This window comes from Pleurodeles waltl, chromosome 3_1 (assembly GCF_031143425.1).
Source record: "Pleurodeles waltl isolate 20211129_DDA chromosome 3_1, aPleWal1.hap1.20221129, whole genome shotgun sequence".
NCBI classification, from domain to species: Eukaryota; Metazoa; Chordata; class Amphibia; order Caudata; family Salamandridae; genus Pleurodeles; species Pleurodeles waltl.
This window is the reverse complement of record NC_090440.1, coordinates 45,493,305-45,512,969: the sequence shown is the minus strand read 5'-3', so window position 1 is coordinate 45,512,969 and position 19,665 is coordinate 45,493,305. Positions and strand designations below refer to the sequence as shown.

The 19,665-nt window shown below is 43.7% G+C and overlaps 1 protein-coding gene across 1 annotated transcript in view; it reads left to right on the top strand.

The window, feature by feature from the left end:
* TTC17 (tetratricopeptide repeat domain 17) overlaps positions 1 to 19,665 on the top strand; it is a 483,695-nt gene that overhangs the window by 379,842 nt on the left and 84,188 nt on the right. The window contains exons 21-23 of the mRNA XM_069221809.1: positions 9,205 to 9,364; positions 16,761 to 16,844; positions 16,941 to 17,060. Coding sequence (XP_069077910.1) covers positions 9,205 to 9,364; positions 16,761 to 16,844; positions 16,941 to 17,060 — 364 coding nt within the window. The remainder of the gene's footprint in view (positions 1 to 9,204; positions 9,365 to 16,760; positions 16,845 to 16,940; positions 17,061 to 19,665) is intronic.

Sequence of the window (19,665 nt, the reverse complement as noted above, 5' to 3'; positions counted from 1 at the left end):
AACTTAAACTAAACATTTAATGTGCATTTCGAAAACATGGTTACACATGTATTCATAGAACTTTAAAAATAAATGCAGAACATAAAAGATATGCATGTTACTTTTGCAATTACAACTTAAAGTGTAAATAGGAATATGAGTAATGAATACATGAAAGCAGTTTAAATGAACATTAGTGCACAAGTTTATAAAGCAACAGTTTCTCAATAGTCACATTTCATTATTGCGTTTAAATGTTCACACATGTTAATAGTATTTAAGGCACACAGTAAATATCATGTTAAAAATAAATGTGAAATTGCACAGTGACAATGTGTAAACGATGGAGTATAAATTGGACTACTAGAGTAATACCAAGTTAGGAAAATGTATAAAAAAAATAAAAAAATTAAAACAATTCTTCACTGGCTAAGTGAACATCAGATACCAGTCAGTATAAATTACTACCACATTAACAACACATATATAGCAAAGTATACTATTGACATCGAAAAAATAATGCTTTTAGGTACCACTAAACTGTGAAATAGGAATGTTAACAAGCATTTGCAATGAAATGGGTCTTGCATTTGCTGTAGTTAAAGCTGTTAGTTTTGTAAACTCCTAACTGGACTTTTCTTGCCACATAAGCTGACAATGAAAAGTAAAGGTTTCACATTGGCGAGCGGACGGTGGTCAAGAGAGTGAAGGAGACACAGAAAAGGACACAGAACTTCACTCACAGTGAAACGTATCAGCAAAAGTGCAATTATCCATGTAACTGGCAAAAGTTGAATTGTCCATGTAACCAGCAAAAGTAGAATTATCCATGTAACAGGGTCGATATTCTGCAAAGCGCTCGACTACTGCCCAGCGAGATTGCACTGCGTAGGAAATTAAAAAAAATAGTACAGAAGCCATTCGGAAAACACAGAGCCTCATATGTTTTCAGTAGTTTATCTGTAATGTAGAGGAGGGCTAAACACCGGAAAAGGCATAACGTATGCATGCCTTTCATTGATGAAATCAAGTGAATTTTAAAAGGCAAGCCCACTAACCAACCAAACTGATGGGCGTTATTAAAAGCCCAGAGAGAGATTACAATAGAGGCCAGAGCAATTGCGCATGCTCGACCCTAGAAAGGCGAAGAAGAAAAAAAGGATTATGAATTTAGTTCAACAGAAGGCGCTATGATTAATGTCCAGATTACAGGTTCCTTGGAATTCCAGATTTGGGAGAAACAGGAGACTCTGCCTAAATCAGATATTTCAGAGAGTTAATTTTGCCAGGTAAAACCTGCCCAAACATGGCAGTGAAAAACATGCAGAATTATGTTCAGAAACACGGATTTTCATTGTATTTCCCCATCCCAAAGGAGAAATTTTTTAAAAGTTTGTGAATTCCACATCCCATAATTACCGAGGTCTGCAGTATCAACACCAATATCAATGCAAAATAACTCTGGATGACGCACTGGTGATCTAGAGTTGCCACGTTGGTTGCAAGGGCAGCCCAGGAGTTCAGCTGATCAGAATAGAAGTTACTTTGCTTTTTACATTTTGCAGGCTTGTAAAATAATTATGCATAAATTAGCACATACGATTAAGCCTATACTGATGCTACTACTAATTAAAATGCTACACTGATCCCCTAGTGCTCTCCCAAATGAAAACATGCGAGATAAGAGATCCGGTGACCACTACACTTAATTGTTGTTGAGCTCAATCTTCTGTCATCTGTCTGACCCTCTTTTGTGGTGTAGGAAAGAACCACATCTCAGCTGCAGTATTTCACAATCACTAGAGACAAAGTAACAACCAAGTTTAATATGTGATCCTTTATACAGCGTGACACATCTGATTTGTGTGCCAGTTCACATACCTACAAAAACAAGCATTTGCAATGCAATGGATCTTGCATTTGCTTGAGTTAGAGCTATTAGTGTTATAAAGTCCTAACCGGACTTTTCTTGTCCCATAATGGAAAATGAAAAGTAATAGAGTTTCACATAAGTGAGCTGATTCAAAGCGCCACTGTATCAGCGTGAAGGAGCACACAAAAGGAAAGAGAAGTTCGCTTGCAGTCCAACATATTGGGAAGAGTGCAATTAGGCATGTAACAGGGGTGATGTCCAAGGCAGTAACTAAACCGCCCTAAGGAGGGACAAACGTAACACATTTACCAGTGAAAATGAAGGATTTTTGAAGGGGAAGCCCATGAACGACTGATAGTGATGGGTGTGCGGTGGGTGTGGTTAAAAGCCCAGATACATACCAACACGTTGGAAAAGCAGTGCTTGCGCTGCAATGCTCAACCTAAAAATGGATAACTCTCCCATATACAGCACCATCCGTTGTCATGGTTAGCTTTAGTAGCACACACTATCACCATCTTTCGACAAAGCAGTTCTAGATAAAATTCTGTAACTCTATTTTAAGTCCTAATTCTCTGAACACATTATTGTTGCTCCCCACAGTGGTCTTGCCTTTATTTTAACAGCCACCACGTTCGTCATGCCTCAGATCACGGCTTGTTAGGTTGTTCTTAGCATCTTGCAGCCCCAGACTTGTCTTTACCAGAAAAGTCAGATTTAGTCTGTGTTCTCACTGAACTCTATACTGAAGGTCCTACTTTTTAATTCTTAGAAGAACGTTTTGCTAGTAGCGACAAACTACTCTACACAGCCCTTTTGGGGAAAAAAACCCTGCTGCAGGCCCTTCCACATCAGCTCATCTTGGACTCCTGTCACCCCATGTTAAAACAGCTCCCATTTTCAGTGCAGTAGAAAGTTCTCTCCTTTCTTGATGCCACAGACACTGGTCCTTCATATGCCGCCTTGTACTACAGTAGCAGCACTCGTGGTGTTTCTTTTCCAACTACCTTTGTGATCATTAGTGTACCTTTGTGTTCTGTTCTTGGCATCCTCATCGTAATTTATGAAGTGAAATACCTAGGCAGGTACAGTTTCAAAATGTTTATTTAGCTGATATTCTACTTTTAGATATCAGTCTGCCACCCATAGCTCATCCCACCTCAAATTGATTTTCCCATCTGTATCCTGAATCAATACCTTACCGAACACTCTTTCACATTCCGGCACTGCCGCATTACTTAATTCACAACATATAGGTCCCTCACAGCTCCTTGCATACAAGAAGACAAAGCCACAGTACCACAACTATCAATGCCTGTTGTATAATGTGGTTGGGATGAAGGCATTTGCTCTTGTGATGTGAAAATTCTTAACAATGAAGGAAAGCTTTGTTTGTGCCTACTCCTGCCATCTAGTGTTGGAATCGGATATGTAAAACTTGATTTTGTTTGAAGAAGTCTTTCTGGTTGCAAGCTGTAGTGAGACTAACCTTGACAATGTGAATGGTCAGATACTCCATGGTTAGATTGTTTTCTCCTGCCTGTCGGGGTCAGATGTGCTTCACAGGGGCTCCAAGTCGACGCAGAGTGGCACTCTTCATCGAGGCCTCTCAAAGTATCCACTTCCGGTAGCTCTTGAACAATCTTTCGATGCACCTACTTTCTTCTCTACTTTTTTCACTTTACTGCCTTGGTTTCCAGTTGACAGGCTTCCCGATGAGTGCTTGGGACCCACGACCAGATACCCCGGTCAGGCTGTGATCACTGGTTCTTGAGAATGTTAAACGCATAATGGAAAAGACACCTTTTTGATGCTGTTCACAGTGCTATTGTACATACTCGCGGACAGACCACCATGCTGTCTTCAACCTTTGTCTGTATCCAGGCCACAACAAGGCTTCCTGTTGCTCCTGCTTTGTCTTCCGGTCAAAAAGGACTAATTTAAATGGTTGAGACCGAACAGCAATGTGACAGTAATACTGATGACATCTTCGAGGAGAAGGTTGAAGGGGAAGAAGACCTCGACGTCTGTCATTCAACGACCTTCAGCTGAGAACCTGTTAGCCCATCTGACTCCTAGAACCCAGATCTGCAGCTGACCACGGCTCATCATAAGACGGCCACAGTGAGTAGCACACTACACAAAGGCCACATAAATCCTGGCATGCCTTGACTCTGCAGCAGCTCCCTCATGCCCTCTGGTGGATCAACGCCAGCTCCGAAGACTTCTCTACAGATCGACGTTGAAAGTGGCCTTAAAGCCGAAGCAAACTTCGGTGCCCAGTCATTTGTCCATAGTGGACTCAGGCAGCCAAAAAATCACCATCTTACAGCCCCTTCAAGAGGGCTGTGAACTCGTGACAGCAAAGGTTGCTTATTCACACGAGCAATATTATTGCTAAGCCTCCGCAACAAGTGAAGCAGACTTTCCCTCGCAAGAGGCAGGTCACCTTTGAAGGGCAATTAATGTTGGAGCTACCACCGCCTCCAAAACAGAAGAGACAAGATAGGGACACCAGTTGACTGCCTCCAAGGCATGCTCCTCCATTATTTCATGTTCGCTCTCCTACTTCTGCTCTTTGTCCTCCTCCCCCTCATCCCCACCACCACCACTGCCACCTCCAGCACCACTCCCTCCACCTCCTCCTTCACCACATGCACCCTCTTTGCCACAGTGATCTACCCATTCATCATATGGGGAGGGGAAGCCCTCCACCCTTAAGTCCCTATGACGGTCCACTATGACCAAGATCCCCAGGATGACCCCTGGGATGATTATGAAATTGTCACTCCAGGGCCCAACGATCCTGACCTTTACCCTGACAAACCCTCCCATCTCGACGACACCACCAGATACTATAAAAGCAGCTACCTTATACAAGGTGGATTTACACTCCATGCCTGAAGAAGAGTTTGCTTTCTCAGCGTGCCAGCCAATTCCTTCCAGGGCTTAAGGGGCATGCTTAAGCCCAACTAGGAGGGGTTTAAGGACCCAGTGGCAGCCAGAGTTGTCACCCAGTGCTGACCCACTGTACATTAGAGGCCAGCTCCCTTGGGACTCACTGGTGGTACATGCTGACGGCAATCGAGCCATCGCACAGGGCACCGGGAACGCCCAGCCCCGGATAAAGAAAATAAAGATTGCCGCGGCAGGGAAGCAAGTTGCCTCCCAGTTGGCGACTCATTTGGCACATCACCAATTCTGTAGGTCTGTTGGCAAGGTATGACCGTGTCCACTGGGATGAAATGGGGAAACTCGTACAACACCTCCCTGAGCAGTACAGGCAGCGGGCTCAGAAAGTTGTGTTGGAAGGGCAGACCTTCTCCAGCACTTCCATTAGGCTCTCCCTTGATGCGGCTGACAGCGCCGTCTGGGGAGTACACTCCAGTATCCTCATATGCTGGCATGCTTGGCTTCGTATCTCTGCCTTTAGGCCAGAAGTTCAACAGCCTCTGATCAACATGCCTTTCAATAGAGCACACCTTTGTCCTTCAAGCTGATCAGATGCTAGAGAAAATCAAAAAGGATATGGATACTAGCCTAAGTGATGGAGGCACTCCAATCACCATCCCCTTGTTCCACTTTTCGCTGCACACACTTTCGTGGCAGCACAAAAGTCACCTCACTGGAGGCTTTCTCCTCCTATCAGAGGCATCAACGGCAGCCCCAAGCATCCTGAGGATAATTTAGGGGTGCATACAGAGGAAACAACTCTAAAGTCAGGGATAGAGGAGCAGCTGAGAAGGGTGCTGCCACCTCTAAGCAGTGACTCCCTCTCCCTCCCCACCCCTGATTACACAACACCTGTTGGGGGACACTTCTAGGGGTTCCTTTCACAATGGCAAAACATAATCCTAGATCAGTGGGTCCTGGCCATTATAGAGTACGGTTTCTGCCTGGAGCTCACACCACCAAACATCCCACCATGCAAACACACCCTTTTTCCTCAACACCCACAGCTTCTTGAAGAGGAGGTAGCCCCCTATTTGCTAAAGGGAGCCATAGAGCCAGTGGTGCCTCATCAATGCAGCGCAAGGGTGAACTCCCTGTACTTTTGACTACAGGCCTCTTGGGCCCATTATACAGGGAGTGCAGAATTATTAGGCAAATGAGTATTTTGACCACATCATCCTCTTTATGCATGTTGTCTTACTCCAAGCTGTATAGGCTCGAAAGCCTACTACCAATTAAGCATATTAGGTGATGTGCATCTCTGTAATGAGAAGGGGTGTGGTCTAATGACATCAACACCCTATATCAGGTGTGCATAATTATTAGGCAACTTCCTTTCCATTGGCAAAATGGGTCAAAAGAAGGACTTGACAGGCTCAGAAAAGTCAAAAATAGTGAGATATCTTGCAGAGGGATGCAGCACTCTTAAAATTGCAAAGCTTCTGAAGCGTGATCATCGTACAATCAAGCGTTTCATTTAAAATAGTCAACAGGGTCGCAAGAAGCGTGTGGAAAAACCAAGGCGCAAAATAACTGCCCATGAACTGAGAAAAGTCAAGCGTGCAGCTGCCACGATGCCACTTGCCACCAGTTTGGCCATATTTCAGAGCTGCAACATCACTGGAGTGCCCAAAAGCACAAGGTGTGCAATACTCAGAGACATGGCCAAGGTAAGAAAGGCTGAAAGACGACCACCACTGAACAAGACACACAAGCTGAAAGGTCAAGACTGGGCCAAGAAATATCTCAAGACTGATTTTTCTAAGGTTTTATGGACTGATGAAATGAGAGTGAGTCTTGATGGGCCAGATGGATGGGCCCGTGGCTGGATTGGTAAAGGGCAGAGAGCTCCAGTCCGACTCAGACGCCAGCAAGGTGGAGGTGGAGTACTGGTTTGGGCTGGTATCATCAAAGATGAGCTTGTGGGGCCTTTTCGGGTTGAGGATGGAGTCAAGCTCAACTCCCAGTCCTACTGCCAGTTCCTGGAAGACACCTTCTTCAAGCAGTGGTACAGGAAGAAGTCTGCATCCTTCAAGAAAAACATGATTCTCATGCAGGACAATGCTCCATCACACGCGTCCAAGTACTCCACAGCGTGGCTGGAAAGAAAGGGTATAAAAGAAGGAAATCTAATGACATGGCCTCCTTGTTCACCTGATCTGAACCCCATTGAGAACCTGTGGTCCATCATCAAATGTGAGATTTACAAGGAGGGAAAACAGTACACCTCTCTGAACAGTGTCTGGGAGGCTGTGGTTGCTGCTGCACGCAATGTTGATGGTGAACAGATCAAAACACTAACAGAATCCATGGATGGCAGGCTTTTGAGTGTCCTTGCAAAGAAAGGTGGCTATATTGGTCACTGATTTGTTTTTGTTTTGTTTTTGAATGTCAGAAATGTATATTTGTGAATGTTGAGATGTTATATTGGTTTCACTGGTAATAATAAATAATTGAAATGGGTATATATTTTTTTTTGTTAAGTTGCCTAATAATTATGCACAGTAATAGTCACCTGCACACACAGATATCCCCCTAACATAGCTAAAACTAAAAACAAACTAAAAACTACTTCCAAAAATATTCAGCTTTGATATTAATGAGTTTTTTGGGTTCATTGAGAACATGGTTGTTGTTCAATAATAAAATTAATCCTCAAAAATACAACTTGCCTAATAATTCTGCACTCCCTGTAGACATTCGCCTCCTCAACAAGTACAACCTGTCAGGGCAATTCCATGCTCAAAGATGACCGTCCTCGACTCGAAGGACTGCTATTTCCACATCTCAGTCCACCATGCACATGGCCACTACCTGAATTGAAGGTTCTACCCTTTGGCGTTACCACCACACCCCTAGTTTTCACCAAATGTCTGCCAGTGGTCGCTGCTCATCTACGAAGGAGTGGCATCCGCGTCTTCCCCTGCTTCGGCAGAGGGCCGATAAAGAGTGCAAGCAGCAGTGCCTTGTTCACACACAGATCACCATAGATCTCCTTCACAATCTGGGTTTGACCATCAATGTGGCAGAAGCACACCTTCAGCCACAAAATAAGGACGTCTTGAGAAGGAAGGGTGCTTCAGGTCTTTAAGTACAACTCAGTGTTTTGATACTGTTCTTTAGTCCAGTATTAGAAGCAGTTGAAGCACTGGGTCCAGCTCTCGAGACCTAATCTGTAGTATGCCATCCAGTTCTGTGTGATTCATTTCTAGTATGTTTTCCAGTTCGGGAGATTTCCTTGTTACTATATTTCCAGCTCTGGAGGGCACATCTGTAGTGCTGTTCCTGTTACGCATTACTCGTATGATGTTTTACAAGTTTTGGAAGGCATAGCGTTAGCATTGTGATTGGTTCTGGATACCACATTTTTCAGATGGATAGATGCACTGTTGTCCGTTCGAAGACTGATGATTCAAATGGTTTATGGTTAGAATTGCATGTCTAGAAAGGAGACTCCAAAAAAGTAAACATTTGTATAATGCAGCGGTCTCCAACCTTTTCTGAAATAAGAGCTACTTATTTTCAATAAAAATCATCCCGGGCTACTCATATTAGTATTGTAGTAATAACCGCATGAGACAAAATTACATTAGTGGCCACCATATGCAGTATTACTTGCAGTGATTACCTCAGTGCATCATGCAAGTTTGCCCGCGGTGCTGTAAAATAGGCTTTGTTAATGTGGAATTCCTCTACATGGGTAAAACATAACAGCCTTAGCTGAAATGCCAATGTCACAAAGGTAATGTTGGTAATAAGTCTCCTGAACGCCACATGATTTCTCACTCAAATATCAGCTATAAATATATTTTGAAAATTCTTCCATTGTTTCCCCCCCAAACAGGTTATGAGTTGTGAAAATACACACATTTTCATCTCTAAAACATGTGTTTCAATGTTGGTATCATACATATATTATTTTAACCAAAGAAAAGCTTCTAAATTGTGTAGCCTGGGCTGCACATAGAAGAGCTATTCACCGGTGACTAGCAAGCTACCGGTAGCTCACAAAGTACTTGTTGGAGAAGCCTGGCATAATGGCTTTCTCCAATTTCACTGGGTGGCACATGAATGCAGTTAGGAAACACACTTTCATGGAATGGGTAGTGAAATCATGGATCAGACCCAAATTCAGCAATGGGTGCGTGCGGCGAAGCAGAGGTACTGACTGTTAAATAAATTGTGAGACCATATGAGGTTTATGTAAATAATAGGGAAGGTGATGTGCCTAGGTGTCTGAATCTAATTCGATTTCTATGTCATTTTTTCCTTGATATCCCTCTAAGTTTTTGATGCAAGGTCATTGCTCATCTTGATAATATGCGTGTTGCAGTACAAAAGGATTTGTAAGCAATGAGAATACCATTTTAGTCCTTTGCCTATTTTTCTCTTTTTCACAGCATTACAGAGCACATTGATTTTGGCACACAGTTGCAGGAGCCAGGTGTGGAGCCTCTGTGCAATGGAAACCTTGCAGCCAGCATGCACACACTGGACCACCTTCAAGGTGTCTCCGGCAGGGCGAGTATACACTATACTGGGGAGAGCCAGCTAAAGGAGGTAAGATGCCCATTACCAAACCAGTCTCACTTGAGCAAGTTCCTTTTCTCTCTGCACCTATTTGAATCACCTAGGCTCATAGGCAAGCGAAAGTAGACTTAAGTCTTCTTTTTTTGGAACCTTGGAAGAAATGTACTGGTTTAATCCTTCTTGATGCCATAGTAGGTATTGCTCATATCTTGCATGATGTTCAGTAGGTGTCTCCAGCATCGCTTACATAATTTCTTTATATTGACAACTTCATGCAGACCCTATCCCTCTATAGCATAGCATAGTGTGTGCTTGGGCCGAGCATGAAAATGAGTTTATTTTAAGAGTCCACAATTGTACGTTTTACCTAGACTATCCGTTAAATATTTGTACTTAATTTTCCAAACTTGCAGTACACTGGACCCTCAACTAATGTACAAAATGCGAGTATAAATACTAGCGAAGTTGCATATAGCTTAAAATCTAATTATGTAGCTATAAGAACAATTTGACAAGCCTCCAAACAGTGGTCAGGTGACCAGTGGCTGGAGATACCTCTTCTTAAGTAATATTCTTTGCAAAAGAAAGAACTTAAAGCTTTTTGTTAAATGTAAAATGTGCTGAGTGGTACATAAATTAGAAGGAGTAATATTAAATCTGAAGATTTGTTTCAAAATCTCAGCATTGAGTTATACCGGCCATACATAAATCAATCAATCAAATAATTTCTTAAGCGCACTACTCACCCGTTAGGGTCTCAAGGCACTGGGTGGGGGAGGGGTTGCTGGTTACTGCTCAAAAAGCCATGTTTTAATGTGCTTTCTGAAGGTTAGGAGGTCCTGGGTCTTGCGTAGGTTGGTGGGGAGGGAGTTCCAAGTCTTGGCGGCGAGGTGGGAGAAGGATCTGCCACCGCAGGTGGTTGTGTGACGAATGCAGGGGACTGTAGCGAGGTCGGCAGAGCTGTCGGCTCAGTATGTGGAAGTTTACTCGTTCATTGAGGTAGACCGGTCCAGTGTCGTGGAGGGCTTTGTGAGCGTGTATGAGTACTTTGAAGATGATCCTTTTGTTGATGGGCATCCAGTGTAGGGATCTGAGGTGGGTGGATATGTGTTCGTGGCGAGGGAGGTTGAGGATGCATTTTGAATTCGCTGGAGTTTTCTTTGAAGCTTGGCTGTGGTCCCTGCATAGAGGGCGTTGCCGTAGTCCAGTCTGCTGCTGATGAGGGCGCGGGTGTTGAAGCAGGAGGATGATATGGCGTTGATTTGCTGGGTCATGGAGAGGGATGAGTGTAGAACGATGCCAAGGTTGCGTGCATGGGCGGTGGGTGTTGGGTGTTGGGGTAGTCCGAGGGTGGTGGGCCACCAGGAGTCTCTCCATGCCGTCTTGTTGGGGCCGAAGATGATGATTTCTGTTTTGTTTGAGTTTAGCTTGAGGTGGCTTGCTGTCATCCATTTGGCGATATCGAGGAGTCCGGCGTGCCGGTTTATCTTGGCAGTGGCTGGGTTCCTGGTGAGGGAGATGATGAGCTGGGTGTCGTCTGCGTATGAAATTATGGTGATTCCGTGGGGGTGGAGGATGTTGGCGAGAGGGGCCATGTAGATGTTGAAGAGGGTGGGGCTGAGGGAGGATCCTTGGGGGACCCCGCAGATGACCGTGGTGGCTGGAGACTGGAAAGGAAGGAGGCAAACTCTTTGGGTTCTTTCGGCGAGGAAGGAGGTGAGCCAGTCCATGGCCTTGTGTCGAATTCTGGTGTCAAAAAGGTGTGCGCGGAGGGTTTGGTGGCATACAGTGTTGAATGCTGCGGAGAGGTCTAGGAGGATGAGGGCAGCGGTCTCGCCCATGTCCACTCTGGTCCTGATGTCATCTGTGTAGGCGATGAGGGCGGTCTCAGTGCTGTGGTTCTTGCGGAATCCAGACTGGGAGGTGTTGAGTATGTTTTCTTCTAAGAAGTGAGACAGTTGGGCGTTGACTATCTTCTCAGCGACCTTTGGGAGGAAGGGGAGACGAGAGATGGGACGGTAGTTCATGAGGTCTTCCGGGTCTGCTTTTTTTTTTTTTTAGGAGAGCGTTGAGTCCGGAATGCTTCCAAATGACTGGGAAAGTTGCGGTGTCGAAGGAACTGTTGAGGACGGCACGGAGCTGGGGAGTGATGATTTGGCTGGCCTTATTGAAAATGTGAGGGCAAGGGTCTGTAGGGGAGCCTGAGTGGATGGAGTTCATGGTTTTGCCGATTTCTTCATCATTGGTGGGTGTCCAGGTGTGTAGTTGGTTGGGTTGGGAGGGTGTTGTGTTGTTGGTTGTGTCGGTGGTGGTGGGTGCTGATGCTGTGAATCTGTTGTGTATGTCTGCGATTTTGCGGTGAAAGTAGTTGGAGAGGGAGTTGCAAAGGTTTTGGGAGTGTGGAGGGTCGATGGTGCTGGATTTGGGTTTGGGGAGTTCTTTGAAGATGGCAAAGAGTTCCTTGCTGTGTGTGTGTTGTTACCTATGTGTTCTTTGTAGAAGGACCGTTTGGTGGTCCGGATGAGTTGGTGGTGTTTGCGCATGGCTGTTTTGAGGGCAGAGAAGTTGCTCATTGAGGGTTCTTGGCACCAGGCTTTCTCAATTTTACGGCATTCTCGTTTGGAAGCCTGGAGTTCTGTGGTGAACCCGGGGGCGGTCTTGACGGTGCGGGTGTTGTTTGTTTTCGGGGGGCTAGGGAGTCTGCGCAGGTTGTTAGCCATTGTGTGAGGTTGTGGGCGGCGGTGTTGGGGTCGTTGGTGATGGGAGGTGGAGCTTGTGTGAGGTTGGCGGTCAGGTGTTCTTTGGAGATCTTCTTCCACTTGCGGTAGGGTGTAGTGTGTTGGTGGTGGTGGGCGGGGAGTGTCATGAAGGAGAAGTGGACGCAGTGGTAGTCAGTCCAGTGGAGCTCAGTGGTGTGAGTGAAGGTGATGTGGCTGCTGGAGGTGAAAATGGCATCAAGCGTGTGTCCCGCTGAGTGAGTAGGTGAGGTGACCAGTTGCTTGAGGCCGAGGTTTGTGAGGTTGTCCAGCAGGGCTGTGGAGTTGAAGTCATGGGTGCTTTCCAGGTGAAAGTTGAGGTCACTAAGGAGTATGTAGTCTGTGGAGGTGAGGGCGTGGGAGATGATGGTATCTGCGATGGTGTCGCAGAATGGGGGGTGGGGTCCTGGTGGTCTGTAAATGAGGGTTCCTGTAAGGGTGGTGTTGGCGTTGATGTGTATTAGAAAGTGTAGGTGTTCTGCGTTGTTTAGGGTATCGTTGGTGTTGGAGGAGATTTTGATGGTGTTTTTGTGTATTATGGTGATACCTCCTCCTGGTTTGTTTTCGCGGTCTCTACGGCTGATACAGAGCTCCATGTTCTGGTTCCCACCATCTTAATTCATTTTAGTAATTGATCTTACCCTTATTGATGTGCTTAATGGTATAAAAAGACAAATTGACATACGATTTTTGGTTCAACACATTCGGTATAATCCGATAAAAGAAGAAATTACAAGATGAAACCGAATGGTTATAAAGTCCTTTCCAGATTTGCCACTTTATATCCTCGGAAGTTGATCAGAAGTGCATTTGCTATACCCACAAGAATGATGCTTCCAAAATTCAAGGGGTAGGATCATTTGGGTTCATGGCAATTCATTGGAGCAGCTATAGTCTTGTTCTGCTCCTCCATGCCAAAGAAGCTCACAAAATAGCTTTACACATACCAACACTGACTGTTAGCAGTCTGACGTCATACTTTAGTGATAATGGTCATTACCTGTGCTTTAATGCTGTGGTATACACATCTTGTATAGTACACCCACAAATAATCCTAAATAATAGCTGGAATTCTTGTTGTTAAATTAGGTCCTAGAAGTACATAGCATATACATGATGTTAAGATTTCTGCAACCTGACTTTCCATGCCTAGTCAGTCTGAGACTATCCTGTGGACTTCAGTTTTGGCATAAATGGGGAATTTATGCCATGGCTTCATTGGCATGATGCTTGCCTTGTGCCGAATGGCTTGAAAGGCTCCGGTAAGTGTAGTTAGAGGGGAGTCTAAAGTTCTTGGTGTCCAAATAGCCTGCACTGCACTTTGAGGAGGAGTTCAGGAGTGTCATGAACTCTGTGGCAGTTCAGGTCCCTATATTCCCATGGTTTAGCCCAGCCAGACTCTTCAGTTTCAATTCTGCGCCTATCCTCAGCCTCTCTTATCCCTTTCTTAGGAGGTGTGAAGTTTTCAAGACATGGGTGTAAGCTGGCATACCTTCATGCCCACTCACTGCCTATGCTGACATGCGTTTATTGTTCTTAGTTATAGATGCACCTAATCGATAGATGAATCAAGATGACACATTTGTCGCCATGCTTGGGGGTGGGGCGTGTATCAGGAGGAAATGGCGTGGAACAGAACTAAATAAATACAAGGCAGATCTACAGTTGGGCCAAACCGGTGGTCACTGTTGGTTATGCCAAGATAGCTAGGTATAGGTAAAGAACAAAGGAGAGCAAACAAATACTCTGGGTTACAGGAAGCTATTGTAGATTAAGGGAAGACTTTTGCAACAACGCCAGGATCTTGTTCGTGGCAGCCATGCAGTGCAGTTGTAGCTTGGATGATAACAGTTTAATTTATCATGCATCAATAGCTAGCAACCCCAGAAGTCTGATGGAGACTGCAACAAACAGTGAACATGTTTTTTGGTATGGTGACAGAAAACCAGGAAGCACGACCTATCAAGACCAGCGCTCACAAACACTGGTAGATAACACATTAACGTGACACTTGCAATAGACTTTAGCTCAAGTCAATATGGAAAAGGAAAAGTCAAAAACATAGAAAATAAAAAGTGCACAATTTGGTTCTAATAGGGGTCTGGCAGAGTAACCGTGCAAAATAATTTAGTATAATGGAAACTTAGAAAAATAAATGATTAAAAGACCGTGATCTGTGCCACTTCTCTGAATACTCAGAAGTAAATGTAAGTCTGGAACGCTGTCATCTCAATAGTGTCCTATCCTTGCACACACTGGAATTATGTGGAGAATATCAACAAGCACAGAGATCTGGAGCACGTACGGAGACCTCACACTGATACCTTTGTGTGAGGTCTCTGTTGCCAGAAGTTACATGCCCCTGGATGCTTCCAGCTACGAGTCTAGTGTTCACTGTGTAATAGCGTCCATTTCCCAGATGAGGCCTAATAAACCGAAGATGCATCTGAAATTGCTTGTGTACCATTTCATGTGGTGTGTGGCTTAGCTAATAGGGCTGGGTTTTCCATTTTGGGGGCAAAGTCAAGTTTTTTTTTTTCTTTTTGTACTAGTGCACACAAGCTAAAATTGGATGGAATGTGGCCAGATCCTGATTGATTCAAACATTTCAATCCATTGATTTTTATGCTGAAACTAGAGAAAGAAGCAGATTAAAAAAATAGGAGGTTCCTGCTCACTGTTTAAATACTTTGAGGTCAAGGCCTCAAAGTAGAGTGACCAAGAAGGCAGGATGGAAGGGCTGTGAGGAGAGGTAATGAAAATGGCAACATAAGGAAACATGTGAGGTAAAAGAGCTCACGTGATCAACAGGACACAATATGAAAAGAAACCACACTTGGTTTCTTTAGATTATGGGGCGGTAGTTCAACACTTGGCCATGGAGCATAAAGTAAGAACTCCCAGTGTAGGCTGATGATAGGACAACCCGCTCACTCTCACCTAGAGAAACTCAGAACTTTGGATACTCTATTAAGGGGCTTGGGCTCTCAGCCCCAAAAAGTACACTAATTTCAGAATTACGCTACTAGACAGCCAGAAAACCTGAAACTTAGTTTAAACGGCAAAACATATGCACATTGGCAGGTGCATGCTACCAGGTTCCGTGCCAGTTTTTATCGTGCCAGTGTGTTTTCTGAAAGTTCCAAGGCACAATGCCAGCACATAGTTATGAAAACATTGTTTGATGCTGTTTCTGTTGACATGGAGTGGATAAAGCATCTATGCAGGGATACTCAAAGTATCTATGCAGGGATACTCAAAATGAGGCCCTCCTGAGCTATAATTGCGGCCCCTGGTGAACGGCAGCATTGGGCTGCTGTTCACTTGAAGAGCAAGAGAATTCAGAAAGATGTGAAACGGGCATCATTTATTTACAGGTTAACTAAAGTAACTGTAAAGCAGCAAAGAAGATGCCCTGGCCAACTTACCTTTAGGAACACTTTTAGTTTTAAAGACTTCTTGCACTAAACATGTAAAAACATGATAAACTCTCTGCAAACTTCAAAAAAGTATATTTTATTAACATGCATGAGCATTTTACCTTAGTAGGTCAGGTTATATCACTGCAATCAGACACATTTTCAAACATGATCTTGGAAACATTCATGCTACCCCCATTCTGAAAACAATGCCACTACTGAACCATGAGGCAAGTCATTTGTCAGGTGCTCCTTGTGTTTAGGCTTGGTTTTTATATAATTGAAACAACACAACATTATAGGTTATTAAATAAAACACAAGAGAAGGTTTTGTACAGCACACATCCTAAACGTGTGTATTTCAAGGGACTCTTATATGTGTTACTGAAAAAAGGAGGCAAAATAAAATTAACCAATTGCCTAAGATCACTCAATTTTGTCTACTGGGGAAGCCAGGACTGATACCAGGTTTTCTGGTTACACATTTTGCAATTCAGCCACCAGATGAGTATCTCTTTCCCTATTGTTTTACATTAGAAGTTAATGCTTTGACTTTAATTCTTGTTGCTTGAAAATAGAGTGTTGGTGGTAGACAGAAGTCACATGAAAGCCTGGTTTGTCGTCTGCTTCGCATCCCCCTTACACTGGTGGTTCTCAAACTTTTTCATGCTGCCCCCGCTCTCCTAAAATCTCTGGGCCCCCCAGTTTGAAGACCCCTGGCCTACACCACACTTCATCACCCCAACCCTTGCCTTACTGGTATATGTGCGGCCCTCAGGCATGCCACAGACGGTATTTTGTGCCTTCCCCCCCGCCACAGGGAAATGTTTGCCAGTACCCATGATTTATAGAATGCTGAGATGTGGGCTTAAGGAGAGAGTGCTGAATTCTGGTCAAAACATTATTATTATTTCATTAGCCAAGCAAGATATTTATTTAGCAAATGATATGGACGATGTTATTTTTGTTATTTCTGGATTCTAGGAAGGCTCTTACACTAGTTTGTGATAAAGCTATACACTAGGAGGACCTCTAATACTTTTCCTGCCCTTGCATACATAGTTCTGTGTAGTCCTATAATCCGAACTATACTCTTCTAATTCTGGTCTGCAGCAGGGAGAATTTAATATCCTTCATAGAGGCACATGTGGGTCTGGATGGATTGAACCATGCTTTATTTGTGATTGATTGGTTTTTCTCCTCCTGGTTTCACTTTGTCGAAGGATAATTTTCTTGCTCATCATTCTGCAGGTGTTACAGAATCTTGGCAAAGACAAGTATCCACCACAGTCATTTGAACAAGTGGGAACCCGCATAGCCAAAGTTTTAGAAAAGGTAGGATTACAGGAGGGGCGAGGTTAAACATTTTGCAACCAACAGGTAACTTCCACCACGGACTGATTTTTATTTTTTACTTTTGATATGTTACAGAATCAGACATCTTGGGTATTGTCCAGCATGGCAGCTCTCTACTGGCGGGTAAAAGGTCAAGGGAAGAAAGCCATAGACTGTCTTCGCCAGGCCCTGCACTACGCCCCGCACAGCATGAAGGTGAGTAAAACTATGTTTACATAGTGGACCCCACACAGGAATTGAGACTTCTGATGGACTGGCATGAAGGGAGGAAACCATTTATGGAAGAGAATAAGATATGGTTGTTAAGCCTACAAATGTTTCACAGTGATTTGAGTTACAAATGTAATTTATTCTCTGTAAACAGACATCGAGTCCAATACAAATGGTGTAATGGTGACTGATTCAAGAAAGATTTTAAACAAGTTGAAATGGCAGATTTTCCTCACTTTGGTCACCAAATTTCTTTCTGTAGATGTTTCAACATTCTCTGATTTTAAGACTTTGTAGCAGACTTCCTCTTACTTTTTAACCCAACCCAGTCGAGCACTAGAATAGGGAATAGATGTCTTGCGCAGTCATATCTTCAGTTTTATTTTTCCACTTCTTGGGCGGATTTAAACCTATCAATAACGCTTAGGAATTACTTATTTCTGTAGATAATTAACTGAGGCTGTCCAAGGTCATTTCTTGATGGATACGAATGGTATTGAGTAAAGAATCCCAGGGAGATGGAACATTAAATGGACACTAGGCACCTGATTTTCACCCTTGTATAGACTGCAACACTTGTGTCCATCAGAAAATAGAATCTGTAATTAGTCCTTGGATAATAGCAGTGCTTCTGATGTTACCTTTTGCAAATAGTCTGTAGGACTATATTAAGATCCCTCTCTGACAAAATAGTTAAACATGCCATGTAACTTTTGAAGAGTAGAGCGGGTCCAGGAAGGTGTTGTAGAGTTTCTGGATAACCACTTAATATGTAAATTATTTATATGTGAGTTAATGTAATGCAAATTGGTTATGTTGTTAAATTGCTAATCTGCTATAAGTCTGGCCTTTATGGACCTGTATGATTGTATGTGGTAGTTCTTTAGCGCTACCTACGCTGAAGACCCTTATTGGGGCCAAACTGGTATCTAGGATTGGAAGGAAAGGAAGTTGCATTGTGATAAAAAAAACAAATCAAACTGTTGTCTGACTCCACTGCTCAGGCCATGATTGCTTTTTGTGTATGCTCAGACATAAAAATCTTATCGTCTTTGTACTATTATGGGTTGGCACTTGTCCAATCCCACCTTTGAGAGCACCGCATAGCCTCAGGAAGTGACTGAAAGCAATTTTAAAACTTTGCACATGCTCAACTTTACGGTAACTTCCTTTTTAATATTGTTTTGAATTCCAGACATGGATTGGAGCCTACTTCTCTTGTGCTGTGCGATTTTCATATGGGGTCCTGGACCTTATAACCAGTTTGATTTTTTTTTTTTTTTTTTAAACAATTTTTTAGCACAGCACTCACACCTGTGACCGGACCACAAGTACAAACCTTTCTACGTTTGCCAAGAAACCCAAATGCAGGCTTTGCCTCTAGGCTTTTCTATGACTTCTTGGCTTTCTCAACTAAAACATTGATGAACAAGTCTGCATGCATCTCGCAGACTTCAGTGCAGTGGAGTCTCCCATTATTTCCGTGCAGCTCCTTTTTACCATGATGCTGTTGTAGAGACTTCCGTTATACTAATGAGACTGCTGGATTTGGGCGGCAGCACCACCGAGCACATGGACTGGGTCTGTTCCCGCAAAGTATAACAGCTGTCAGCCTAACCCTTCCGGCCAGCTAGCAGCACCTCACCAGTAACCAAGAGTAGAAGATGATTTGTGGCAGCCCTTCGTATGACATCTAGATTTCTCAGGGAAATCGTGGTGGAACAGATCTGACCCCTTTCTCTCAGTCATACGTGTCTCACGCATGCAAAGGGAAAACAGAAGTAGAACTAGGCTAAATAAGTTTTATTGAATCAACTGCATTCTATGTAAAAAGGCATGTATTGTAAATATAAGAATGATAAAACATAAAAACAAGACGGTGACAATGAAAGTGAAACATACGAAGTTCCACCATACTGTCACAACAATGGTTCTAGAATCCCTACGTGCAGTACTAAGATTCTATACAAAAGCATGGTAGTGCAAGCCCTAATCTGCCCATTAGGCCCCCCGGAAGGAGCTCGTTCCCCTATACCTGTGTTTGTAGGTAGTGAAGAGACCTATTGGTCTACTGAGAGTCCTCCCGCATGGAGGGGGAGAAGGCGCCAGGTCTCAGCAGAAACTGGAAAGGCGACGTGCAGCATACAGTGGCAACTGGTTGATATTCCCCTCTGTCTTGTGGGGGGCAGTGAGTTGTTTTAATATAAAATATCTGGTGTTCTGAGAAAACTGCCCTCACGTTGACAGCACGTATATTTCAGTGCATGACAGTTGGGGACATGATTAACACTTTGTGCCGGCAATAACTCGTAAACTTATCACGTTCAGCCTTGAATGAAGCACAGAATGAGAATGCTTTGCAGAGAAAAAAATAACAATTCTGAGTGAAAGGATAATAAAAACATCTCCACTAAAAAAAAAGTTCTGGCTAAAATAATAATAAGAAAAATGCATGTCTTGAAGTGAAAGGGCACAAGTTGCAGGCCTAAGCTAAAATAACGTGCCTGTATAATAACTAATGTAACCCCATGACAATGCACATTGGACCTGTTTCAACTGGCACCGTCTTTCTACAAGCGAGTAAACCCTC